Source organism: Helicoverpa armigera, chromosome 14 (assembly GCF_030705265.1).
Source record: "Helicoverpa armigera isolate CAAS_96S chromosome 14, ASM3070526v1, whole genome shotgun sequence".
Taxonomy (NCBI): domain Eukaryota; kingdom Metazoa; phylum Arthropoda; class Insecta; order Lepidoptera; family Noctuidae; genus Helicoverpa; species Helicoverpa armigera.
In genome coordinates, this window is record NC_087133.1 from 636,270 (window position 1) to 648,686 (window position 12,417).

At 35.7% G+C, this 12,417-nt stretch overlaps 1 protein-coding gene across 2 annotated transcripts; it reads right to left on the minus strand.

Moving 5' to 3' along the window:
* Positions 1-2,988: 2,988 nt before the first annotated feature.
* Positions 2,989-12,309, minus strand: LOC110378255 (heterogeneous nuclear ribonucleoprotein H2). 2 transcript variants are annotated; one of them, XM_021337440.3, is made up of 8 exons: positions 11,848-12,309; positions 10,929-11,057; positions 10,194-10,364; positions 9,705-9,843; positions 6,755-6,918; positions 6,304-6,410; positions 5,636-5,743; positions 2,989-5,283 (listed from the first exon to the last, which is right to left on the minus strand). In XM_021337440.3, exons 1-8 carry the CDS (start codon positions 11,963-11,965, stop codon positions 5,161-5,163), a joined length of 1,059 nt encoding a protein of 352 aa, XP_021193115.1. In that variant the 5' UTR covers positions 11,966-12,309; the 3' UTR covers positions 2,989-5,160. The 2 variants fall into 2 exon arrangements, with proteins under 2 accessions (XP_021193115.1, XP_021193116.1); XM_021337441.3 differs by having other exon boundaries at positions 6,761-6,918; positions 11,848-12,308.
* Between the last annotated feature and the right edge of the window lie 108 nt (positions 12,310-12,417).

A 12,417-nucleotide genomic window follows, 5' to 3' on the forward strand; every position in this document is an offset into this window, starting at 1 on the left:
CCCCGGACGAGTCCGATTTTTTTTGTTTAATAAAACAAGACCTAATTTTTAATATTACCATATTACTTAAATTCAATGAGGTCCTTCCTTACATGAAAAGTCAGGGCCGTCTCTAGCTCATGTAGTACCTAGTATTGAATGATTGTGACTTAATGTATTTCGAAGGTCATAATTAAGAAAGCTCATATGGAAACTAGGAGTTACCTTCTTGATAGGGTAGACCAAAAAAATGTTGAAAAATACAAACAACTGTAAAGTGAAGTCGCCGCGAGCGCAGCGAGCGCGAAAATTTTTGAGTTTTGGGTCACTAAAGCACCTAAACTTGTATAATAAAAAAATCCGCAAAGTGAAGAAGCCGCAAGCGAAGCGAGCGCGTAGATTTTGGAGTTTTGGGACACTTCGACTTCTGCATTATTAGGCGCCCGGGTAATTCGCATACCCAGGGAGTTAAGCCCAATTCGTCATTTTAGTGATTTGGCATCCATAAAAAACGTGTCCCAGTTTGTCATTCAATAAAATATTTTATTTTGCTTAGTCCCAATTGGTCATCCGTACTTTATTTTGTAAAAAGTACTGTCAACAAGATAAGCTTTACAATATTGTAATATGTTTTTTTTTTTTTAATTTATGTTGGTTATGTTTTTTCCGAATATGGCAAGACGCTATTAATAAAATCGCGATTTCAACGGCGTCACACACCGCACGGCCAAAACCAAAATACCAGGATCGCATAAATCAGATAAGTAATATACCAATGAACGAGTGTCCATGGAACTACCCACCGTGTACTAGGACAACATAACTTACAGGAGTATAGCAGTCAAGAGTGTCAGGATTTTACGTTTTTTTCCTAATTGTAGATAAACATACCAATTTACACCATCATACATCATTTTTATGTATACAATCTCTTTGCTAATTATGGGAACCTGGTACTTTTGTTACCGGCACAAAAAGTATCGAGTCACATTTTCGGGTTTATAAAATGCCCATGTTGTCTTCACCTGTGTTTTAATGTAAATTTTATTATATTTATATGAGAGCTACACCTTTACCTACATCGAAGTTTTTCATTAAAAATTTCTTCTAACATTTTTATTTCTGACGGTACGTGAAATTTTATGCGGGTGACGAATCGGAACTCTAAATTTAAATATTAAATTATTTATTTTGCTCGAATGACCAATTGGGATTTGGTGTATGGAAAAAATAGTTGGTGACCAATCGGTACTAATGACAAATTGGGAATAACTCTACCCAGGCACCATAGGTTAAGATGGCCCTATGAAAAATGTCCGGGTTTTCCCCGGACACTTCTTGAAACCCCGCCCGGACGGCCCCCGGACGGCCTCCAAACGAGGACAAATCCGGGGAAACCCGGACGGATGGCAGCCCTACCCACGGTCAGTTTTCCTAATTTTTTTTCTCCACTCTTTTCTATCTGTGATAATTTTTGCTTAAAAACCTACCTAAGCTTATTGTTGAAATCGGCAATACCGCGTGTGTGCCAATAAAGATATTAATACATCCTTAAAATAGAAAATATTTATGCATCCTTTTGAGCTAAAAATGCTTCTCATGCATGCTCAATCAAGATTATCTCTTTTCAAATGAAAAGTTATTTTATGATTTTGAGTTTGATTATTTCGGGCGTACATGCGTACGTTATCCGCTCCCGCGCTCGCTCCGCTCGTCACACTACCGCGGCCTACCAAGAGCCCCACTAATGATTGCTCATGATTTATTTGCCCAGCTTATTTTTATAGTCGCCCGATTCCACCAGATGATGGAAAGGTGTACCACTCCATTCTTTTTACCAGTCTGCCAACAATTGTACTGGTAATTTTTAGGACATTGTATTTTAAGTAAGAAGTTAAGTTGGCAGTTCTTGTCGCGTAATTTTCAGATGGATTGGTAATTTATTTATATTAAGTGGCTTCTAAATGACTAATTTTGGTATCATGTGGTCAATTAGTCAAGTTTTTGGCCTTTGGAAGTTATTTAAACTTAAGAGATTAAGGATATGCTTTTATTGCAAGTTAGTAAAAACTGGAAAGCTATATTTTAATTCCTAACTTTGAAATTCAAAATCCTGTTATTAACGATATGATTATGATCACGATACTTTTTGTCTCTTATTTATGCCATCAGTTTCATCGACGGCTCCTAAGTATACTGAGTCAACTAACAAATTTTGCGAATTGCACTTTTTTGTGTATTTACAATATTTTTATTGTTATTTGTGTTAATACACAAAAAAGCGCAATTCGAAAAATTTGTTAGTTGACTCAGTATACTTAGGAGCCGTCGTCATAGGTTATGTACAGTACCGAAGTATGATATGTAGGTACATAAACTTTTAAAACCAATTAACTTTTCTAAAAAATATGACGAAAAATCTTACCATGCCTTGTTATTTCCGTGCACGGGGTATCGGGTTCTATTCCCGGGTCGGGCCGAAATGGGAATTGGTTGCGATGCAACTGTACCTCAGAGAGCACGCAAATCTTACTAGTCTTGACGAATTTCCGTTCCATAGGGCTATAACAGTAATTAATAGATGTCCTGAGCAGCTGGCTTATCTCCTTCAAGAACTGCTTCGGGGCTGAAAATCAGCCTGATATAAAAAACTATTCCTGACTCTCAATAATTTATAATCTTCCTATCTAATTGGATACCTACAGAGAGATCAGCCTGACTCATGTCTAATCGTGGTCTCGTCGCGGCGTCGGTAAACAGGTTCGATAGCCGGTAGTTACACGGCGCCCCACAGGGGGTATTCGTCAGCGCTCATCACATGACATTTGGGAAAGAAAAATAATTATGAATTCTTAGGGCATGGTTCATCTACAATATTTAGTTTTTTTGTCATGTTTCTGATCTTTTATTTGTATATCTAGCACACACTGGGTGTGGGAGCTTTAGTTTATCAAGAGGAATTTTAAATCTGTATGCGGTCGTTTCAGGGTGGTCATTAAAACAACTGAATACATCTGTTTAATTTATTAAAGTAAAAATTACTTATCTAGTATTCCACGAAACAAATATTAACATTCTCCTTTACAGTCTGTTTCACAAAATCAAACAATTTCCTGCCGACACTGCGACCTGCGAGCGTTTAGGCTCGATTCACACTTGCGATTAACGATTTTTAGGAAAATAATCGCAAATGCGTATCGTGCATTAAGTTTAAAAGACATTGCACTTACAGAATATTCAGATCTCTGTACAAGAATTTTAAAAATCTACTCTGCATTGAGGAATATAATAACAACCATTTATTTCAGTAACACTTGATAATATAAGACACATAACAGATAGCTAATTTCAAAGACTTGAGGCGACTCATAAAATACAGAACACTTATCTTTACTGATCATAAACACATCATAATCATAGATATATTTAAAGTAACTATAGACTGCCATTTACAAGCTAGTCTGTTATGTGCCTAATATTTTTATGTAATTAGAAAATATCTTTAATAATTATTGGCGCAGTGTCTATAATAGTCTCACGTATAAAGTTTGTGCGGGAAAATAATACAAAAAAATCTCCGTACAATAATATAGGCAAACTAATTTTGTAGTAATGGTACAAAAATAACTTTGGACCCGATCCACTCCAACGCACATTTATATATAAGGTTCTATAGTTAAACAGTTTTAAAATGTTATTATTATGTATACAGTATTTATGTACCAAATACATATTATGTACTTAGTACATAAATGTAAGGTTTAGTCGAAAACCAGGACGATTAATCGGCTATATTATATTTATAATTCAACCATCAGTTTTGGCAAATAAACCAGTTCTTATACTTGCGACAATTCAAAGTTTTTTGGTCCGACTAATCGCCCGTTTACTTACAGCCTTAATTTTATATCTTTAGTGAGTTATTCCATATATTTACATATTTCGTTGTCGATGCTATATTTTATACAATAATATTTATTTAATTAAGTACATTTTAATACGTTTAATGTTTTGAGAATTGGTTTTCAGAGAGTATTTTACTAGATCAATATTTGTAATCTCTTAAATTAGTTTAACGGGTTGATAATATAGATTAGATGCCATTTTGACTAGTAAAATACTTTCACTGGCAGTGTGAATAAAAAGCGTTGTTCCTGCTAGAAAAACTCACTAAAGAACGAATTTATAAACTAACTCTACTAATATCTCCTCTGAAAAAGCGACATAAATTTAATAAATGTCTTTCGTAATAAACTTCACCAATATGGCGTATAGTCGAAAAATTAAGTATATCCAAACTTGTTAAATAAAACTGTGACCAGTAAGTTATTTTAATTATATTTTGTAAGACAATCACCAAAATCTATACAAGTATTTTTAAGGTATATTTGTATTCCATAAGATAACAAATTAGCAGGTCTGCCTTAATCTTGATTGTACCACATTATGTAATACTAATTGACTGCTATGTTCATTCTCTCAAAATGTTTATTTTAAATGTAGGATTTTATTTAACTAACGCAGAACTGCTAATTATTATTACCTTATGGTAGACTATGAATTTACTAACCTATCAGTTATGTTGGCATATCAGTTATTAATATTATGAATGAAAGTGATGAGATATTATCAAAATTTTGACTTACCTAGCTAAAAGATGGTAAAAACATACCTATATTTTTGACTTCCGTACATAAAGTACGAACATTTTCGCTGGTCAAAAAATTGCATTTGCCATGATAACTTTTGTGTACTAGTTTTTATTAATCTAATAAAATGTACTTGCGAAATGACAGTCAATGTTTAAATGGAGTCAAAATTCTAGCGATAAGGGAGACTTGTTTACGAAACACTGATCAAATAAGGCTCGTTATAATCTTGACATCAAAACCCTTTGACTAGGGATATTCAATGATCTTTTTTATAGTCAAAGGAGGAGAAAGTTGACCAAATCTTCATAGATTTACTTTTTGAGCTCATCAAAATTTATCTTAGTTTAACCAAGAAATCGTTTCAACTATAAGCTCAGTTCGAATACACAAAGCCATATGAGTATACGGCTAAAACGCAACTATCTTTCTGACACAGTTGGTTAAAAACAACATACAATTAAGAAAATTTCTAGGATGTTAAGTCAGCATCAGTGTTTCATCAGGTACCCGCTTACCGCTGTGACTTGGTTCAGTAGTTGTTCCTGAAATTCCTGTTGGGCTTGAAGCCGCCACCGCCACCACCTCCGGGCGAAGAGTTGAGGAATAGCTCGATGTAACGGTGGTCCATGTTGTTCTTGTCGCGTCTCATTGCCTGAACAATAGAAAGGTTGTAAATTCTATGCTGAATGGAAGCTTTTTAATAGTTTGGCTTTTTCCCTTTGAATAATCTTTCCAGCAAAAAAACACTGGTGCAGGTTGGGCGTCTTTTATAATATGTAGTTAGCCATATACTGCCTTCTTAGCATAATTTTGATATGGATTGATAACTTATCCATGGATACAAATACATCCACCCATGCATTGAGATCACATAAATGACAGGATTGCTTGTGATCTCTATCCGGTCGCGTCATATTACCGTCTCATCGCTCAGCCACCATAGACGAAGTTTTGTTAAGCTTGAGTAGCTATTTAGGTTTTGGGTAATTTTACTAGTTACTCACCCTCATAGCATCCTCATGGCACTCAAACTCGACGTCAGCCTCGCCAGACGGCCTGCCGCTGTTGTCGTACAATATGTTGATGGTCATCGGACGGATCGGCTTGAAGAACTGCAATCACGAGAAATCAAGGCTTACATTTCTGTCCATTGGTTAACTTTTGTCAACTAAATTATTTTTGACTAGCTTCTGCCAGCGGTTTCACCCGCATCCCGTGGGTACTACTTCCCGTACCGGGATAAGAAGTAGCCTATAGCCTTCCTCGATAAATGGGCTATCTAACACTGAAAGAAATTTTCAAATCGGACCAGTAGTCCCTGAGATTAGTGCGTTCAAACAAACAAACAGACAAACAAACTCTTCAGCTTTATAATATTAGTATAGATTTATTGAAATTCTCAGTAGACTTTATTAATTACACTAATATTATAAAGGTGAAAGTTTATGAGAGCACACGCAATATTTTCTATTGCGAATTTCTATTGCACGTAACCGTTGGCGCTAATACACGCGAAAACTGCTAAAAGGTAGATTTGCGTGTGATTTTTCTTTTAATTTAGCATAAATATAGTTTATACGACAGAACAACACATGCTATTTTTTATCTGGTTAACTGAAAAACTACGAGGGTGGAACAGCTAGTTACTTACTAAGAACCTAAATATACTTACATAAGCAATGTCCTGTGGTGAAGCTTTGAAGGGTAACCCGCGCATGTGCACGCAATGGTGACCACCGCCGCGACGGAACCCGCCGCGACCACCGCCGTATCCACCACCTAAGAAACAAAACATGTTTTATAAGACTTAGTAGTTGTAGATTACAAGAAATGTTATATTTTGGTATATCCCAATAAGAATTCCAAAAACCCTAATTAGCAACTGTAAGTTGCTGTAAAGATAAAGATTTGAATGTCAGATTAGTTGATGAGGTCAAAAAAAAAACTTAAATCCAAATCGAGAACATCCTCCTTTTTAGGGAAGGTAGTTCAAGTTGGTGGATAAGCAGATATTTTTTCTTAAATTCCTGCTTCATTTATTTATTTTTGCAGAGACACATCCACCATGCACAAAAGCAATTATTACCACCCAAAGCGAATAACCACCACCAAGAAAAACTCACCCCTACCGAAAGAACCTCGGCCCCTGCCGCCGAACCTTCCGGAGAACCGGTCGTTCCTATCATATGGGGTCGGCCTGTACCCTCGGGACGAACGGAACCCACTCTCAATGCGAGCGGTGTACGATCTCACTTCGTCTGCCGAACTCAGGAACACTTCTATGTACCTGTTGGGGAGAAGGGAGACGGTTAATGGGAGAATATTTTTTCGGGGAGAATTTTGGGGAATTGGTGTTGTGTCGGGGTAAAAAGTAGAGTTGGTAGAAAATTATATTTATGAAGGTAGGTGCTTTTTATGGCCATGGATGCCACATGTTGCATTATTGTCTCTTTTTTTAAAATGACATATTTTTAAAGACAAAAGTGCGAATATGTACATAATATTTCATAATTATGCTATGTACAATTGTGTTTCCGTGTTGGATTGTATCCTGTTTAATTATTTTTAATCAGTAAAATTAAACAATATTTTCGTTATTTCCTTATCAAAGGTTGATAAATCATGAGGAACTCTCAATTTAAACTGTTATGGATTATTAATTAGCTTAGTTTTAACTGAGTTCAACTTGTATGCTGATATGTAACCAGTTTTAGGAAAATATTGTATGTAAAGCCTATATGCATATAATAGTAAAAACTGTAGTTTTTTTCGTGTTTTCAGATGGATGATTCGTTACTACAATTTATTTATAGTTAATATTTTACACCTTTCTTGCAGTTTTTTTACAGCTGAAAATGCTAAAATAAGACATAGAAAGATAAACTATTATCCTAAAAGTACATATAACCTGAAAACCCTTATACTAACAAATACCACGTTTATACGTAATAATATAACAATGTGGATCCCGTAGTCCGTGATGCCCTCTTCGTCTCTTCTCCCCGCGACCCGCTCCCCTCGCCCCGCGCTCCCAACCTCTGACAACTCAACAACCAATCACTAGGAACACCCCTAAATGCCACCTTCTAAGGATTAGTCGACAAGATACGGTACTTGATTCCTTCAATACCGTACCCAAGCAAACTATCCAACAACAACACTTTTATGTTTAAGTCAGTAAAACAAATAAAAATAAAACAAAAAAAATACAAAATGGCTGCCCATAAAAACGCAGTAGACCGTCAATTATTTTTGCATGACGTACACCGCTAGTTGTTAACTTAAACATAAAAGAGCGAAACAAAGGTGACATTAAGAAAGTGTGGAAATTGAAAATCTTTCACTTTATACATTTTGTCCATAATACAATGAATCCCAAAAATGCAACTATTACGCCCACCATTCTGTTACTGGCCATTATGATTTTTACCATTCTCATATTCCATTAAATCTGACCAAATTATGCTTTTGATTGTCCAAAAATAAAAGAAAACCATAGAAGTAGACCAATAACATAGGAGGTCCCATACTTAACCCACTACACCAAATATAATATTGCCTCCAGGGTTTGTTTTGCTGTGATGGGTAAATAGGAGGATTCTACAAACTTAATTTTTTCCCCTATTTCAAATTGAATACATCTTTACACCTATTATAGTTCGGCCGTTCAGAGAATGCGTTCCTGACACATCGCGATTGAACTGACGACGTAACTTTGTAATGGCGTTGCAGTTACGATAAAAATATTTTTGCTGGTTGTTTACCGTTTTAACAATTGATGAGCATTAAAACAACATTATTATATCAATAATCAATGAATGTTATAATTTTGTGCCAAACTGAGTGTCAAAAAACTTGGTAAACAAAATTTTTCTAAATCTATACTGCGCTATTACAAGGTTATGTCAGCGCCTTATATTTTGTAGTGCTGTGCTAAAAATAACAGGCAAGTATCGTAATCTGTTATACAGTTATACTTATAATATAAAATAATACGTTTTGTTTTTCTTTTTAAGAATTTGAAAATAATGGACTATAAGATAACTTGAAATATAAAAATAAAACTATGACCAAACCGAACGCGCGAAAGAAAGTAGCATTTTTATATTTAGGTTGAAAATGGTAACCCCAAATGGTGTTATGGGCCGCCAAATCGATGAACTGGCTCTGGACGGTCATCGCGTTCTAAGAATTCCACCGTATCATTGCCAATATAACGCGATCGAGCTAATCTGGGCTCAAATAAAAGGTTACGCCGCCCGCCATAATACTTCCCCGCCATTCAGCACGAAAAACATGATGACCCTATTAAAAGAAGCCTACGGGGAAGTCACAAGAGATGACTGGGCAAAGGTTGAAATTTTGACTGAGATATCAGGATTGATTCAGTTATTGATAATAATATAATTATACATGTAAGCGAAGATGATGATGAAGACACCACCTCCTCAAGCGAATCGGAGTCTGATTAATATAACTATATTCAATGTACTTACTTTATTGTATAGAAATACAGATTGTAACTTTGTAACATATTACCTTTTTTGGTTTCCACTTAAATAACTAAAATATAAATTTTAAATGATTCCGCCAATTTAAAACGAAAATAATCTTAAAATAATGCGGCCGTTCATTTTGGAGGAACGGTAACGAACTCAGTGTTATGTTGTGCCCATCACTAGTCCTGACTAACTGATAGGTGTCAGGAACGCATTCTCTGAACGGCCGAAGTATAAAGACAATTATTTTATCAATAGGTTAATTTGCATCCTGAAAACCATTGTTAGTTGCATAATCCATCTGCTTCGGAAGGATTACTGGGTTTTAATAATTAAAGTAAGGAGCTAGCTTCATTTGATTCCAGACATACAGAAGTAGACACATAAATTACAAAAAATATGCAAAAGCAGCTTCTGTGCCACAGTGAAAATTATAATTTAATATCTCAGCAATGTCACCAAATTAAAAAAATGTATAAAATCTATCTCATTTTTTTCCATATCCATCCTAAATCCCCACCACAGCATGAAGTCAAACTGCGGGCACATTGTAAATAACTTTGTAACCCCCCACCTGTGTCCTATTTTCTCCCTGTCCCTGTTGAGCGCCTCTTGTGCGCTCTCCTTGTCTACGAAGTGAACGAAGGCCTCGCCCGAGGCCCGCCCCGTCACGTCGGAGAGTAAGTGGACCCCATCCGTGGCGACCGTCAGGCCTGCCCCACCCGACGTGCAAATAAAGATCAGGTTATATGCCAAGTGGGAGATGGTAGCCAGCTGGGGGTAATTCATGCAGGGTACTGGCTGTTTTATAAATTGTATAAGGCAGCATATTCATTGAATAAGGTTTTATTATTTTTTTCTGCTTCTGGCTGTCAAATATACATAGTAACAGCAATTTTGGCTCCAATCTTGTATTTAAAAATAGATTGTTAAAGTAATATTATTCTGATTTGCATTTTTCTGTTGTAAAATTGTGGTTTTACCCACAGCACAGCTACCAAAAATACCTAACAACCCCACATTTATGTGATTTAGAAAATGAAATATTCTTGCAATTTCTTACCGTCAAAGAACTGTATGACTTCTTCCTTGTTGCAGCCGAATGGTAGGCCACGGAGCTTGACAATGCCCATGTCATCAGATACATTGGGTATGCCGTCAAAGCCACCGCCGTTATCAGTTTGATGCATAGCGTTTATTGCCCATTCCATGTCTTGGCGGTCAGTGGAGAAAACTGGAACAAATGAGGAGGCAAATTTTGCTTTGAATTGCTTTTTGAGGAAACTGGTTTAACATTTGACAAAAGAATGATGATTTAATGGGGAACTGCTAGCATTGTTAACAGACATTATTAATCTAGTAACAAAGAAAATAGGGAAAAAATTCAAATAAATGAAACAATAGGTACTATGATTTTTTTTCCTTAATTTACCTCACTATTGTGATATTGTAGCATGATTGAATAATCATTTATTTTTGGTTTGCACTACAAATTCTGTATTGTTTTACCTAAAATTACTGGACAACTATAAATTCCATTTTTAGTTTATTATTTATAAGCCATACAATACCAATCCCAAATAAAATTGAAAGAAGGGCAGGATTAAACTAAAATACATTTGGCATAATTTTTTGAGTATAGTTAATTTGTTATTAGGATGATAGTGTTATATTACTGCAAAGCATCACCAAAATCTGATCAGCAGTTTTCAAATAATATTGGAGTTGTCCAATCTCATTTTTGAATTTCCCGGTTTAGATTGACCAAATTGAACTTTCTAAATAAATCTGAACTCACCTTCAATGTACCGTTTTCCCATATTGTCCTTGTCCTTCTTGAGAGCTTCTTCCACATCCTGCTGGCTTTCCACTTCCACAAAACATTCACCAGAAGGTCGGCCTGGACGCACTTCAGTTAAATGTACTCCTGAAACAATGAATTGTTCTAAAAACATCGCACAAACAAATTTTAAACAATCAACAGTATGTTAAATTGTCAAAGGTATATTTATTTTGTAAAAACATAAAGTAAAAATATGCATTATAAAGATACTGCCTACAGAATTCTACCTCTTATCATATCAGTTTTATCTGACGGATATCCTACAAGTGCATTCAAAATTGAAAATAAAATGTTAAATCATTGCGAGTAGTCAATCCTATACTTGTGTGAACAAACCTAAGTTTATAATGAACATTCTCACAAGATAGGACCGTCACAATGGATAATTGTAATGTTGAAGAACTTTCAGACAAGTAGTGCTAAATATGCAAACAAAAAATAGGCGTAGGACGAAATGACCGCGCGACCTGTCCCGCCGACATTCAACGAAAATACAACTTTAAACGGACCACAAAAAAGACATAATTCGCATGATTACCACACAACAAACCGGCTGGAACGCTTGCAAAATAACCACACACTTTAAACTGCGAATTTATTATGTACTTTCATATTCCAGTTTAGCACACGTTACGTGTATTTAGCCGGAACTTACGAAAACAGACTAACTACTGGTGTTTTGCTATTATATTATTCACCAATACAAACAGTAGGAGACGAAGTTTTAAAGTGGGATTTAAATTACCGGCATTTTTGGTAAAGGTCACTAAACCAAGGGAACATTGCAATTTGGGTGAAAAAAGCTGCCATCTTGAGATGACTTACCAAAATATTCAAACCTACAGATTCATGGGTCCACATAAGAACAGATTACCTTCTTTGCCGTTATACACGTTGACGCCGCTCAGGAAATCGAGGACATCTTCCACCGTGGTGGAGAAAGGCAGTCCGCGCAACTTTATAATGTAACTACTATCCCCAGAACCCAACATCGCTGCGAATTAAACACAACCACTTCTCGAAAATAACTTAAAAGTGAATTACTTCAAAAATACCAAATGTAAAATCACGGTAGTAAATCGCAAAATTTAAATAGAATTTTCGCGACAAGCGTCGAACACCCGCTTCGCTTGGTCGGCCATTAAAATTAAAAAAAAAAAAAAAGAATACTAGGAACTTAGGAACAGTTCCTTCGATACTGTACGGACCGTTTTGCAAGTATTAGTGATAATATTCGTTAATAGTCATTGAATTGAAAACCAAACTTTTGAAATACAATCAAAAGCTATTCTTTTAAAAAATCTTCCTTAATATTATTTTTCCTGCTTAAATTTTACGGCTGTTATGCCTGAAGTACGGTTACACCTAGTTTCACCGGCTACAGCAAGGTAAAGTGTAACCGGCTATATGCGCCAATGCGGCTTCAGTTGTATTCGACTTGGAC

Excerpts from the sequence above, each read along its gene's own strand:
- LOC110378255 (XM_021337440.3), bottom strand. The coding sequence starts at position 11,965 with ATGTTGGGTTCTGGGGATAGTAGTTACATTATAAAGTTGCGCGGACTG. Across the intron at positions 10,365-10,928 it reads GGGAAAACGGTACATTGAAG|TTTTCTCCACTGACCGCCAA; the intron begins GTGAGTTCAGAT and ends CATTTGTTCCAG. Across the intron at positions 5,284-5,635 it reads GCCATGAGGATGCTATGAGG|GCAATGAGACGCGACAAGAA; the intron begins GTGAGTAACTAG and ends TCTATTGTTCAG.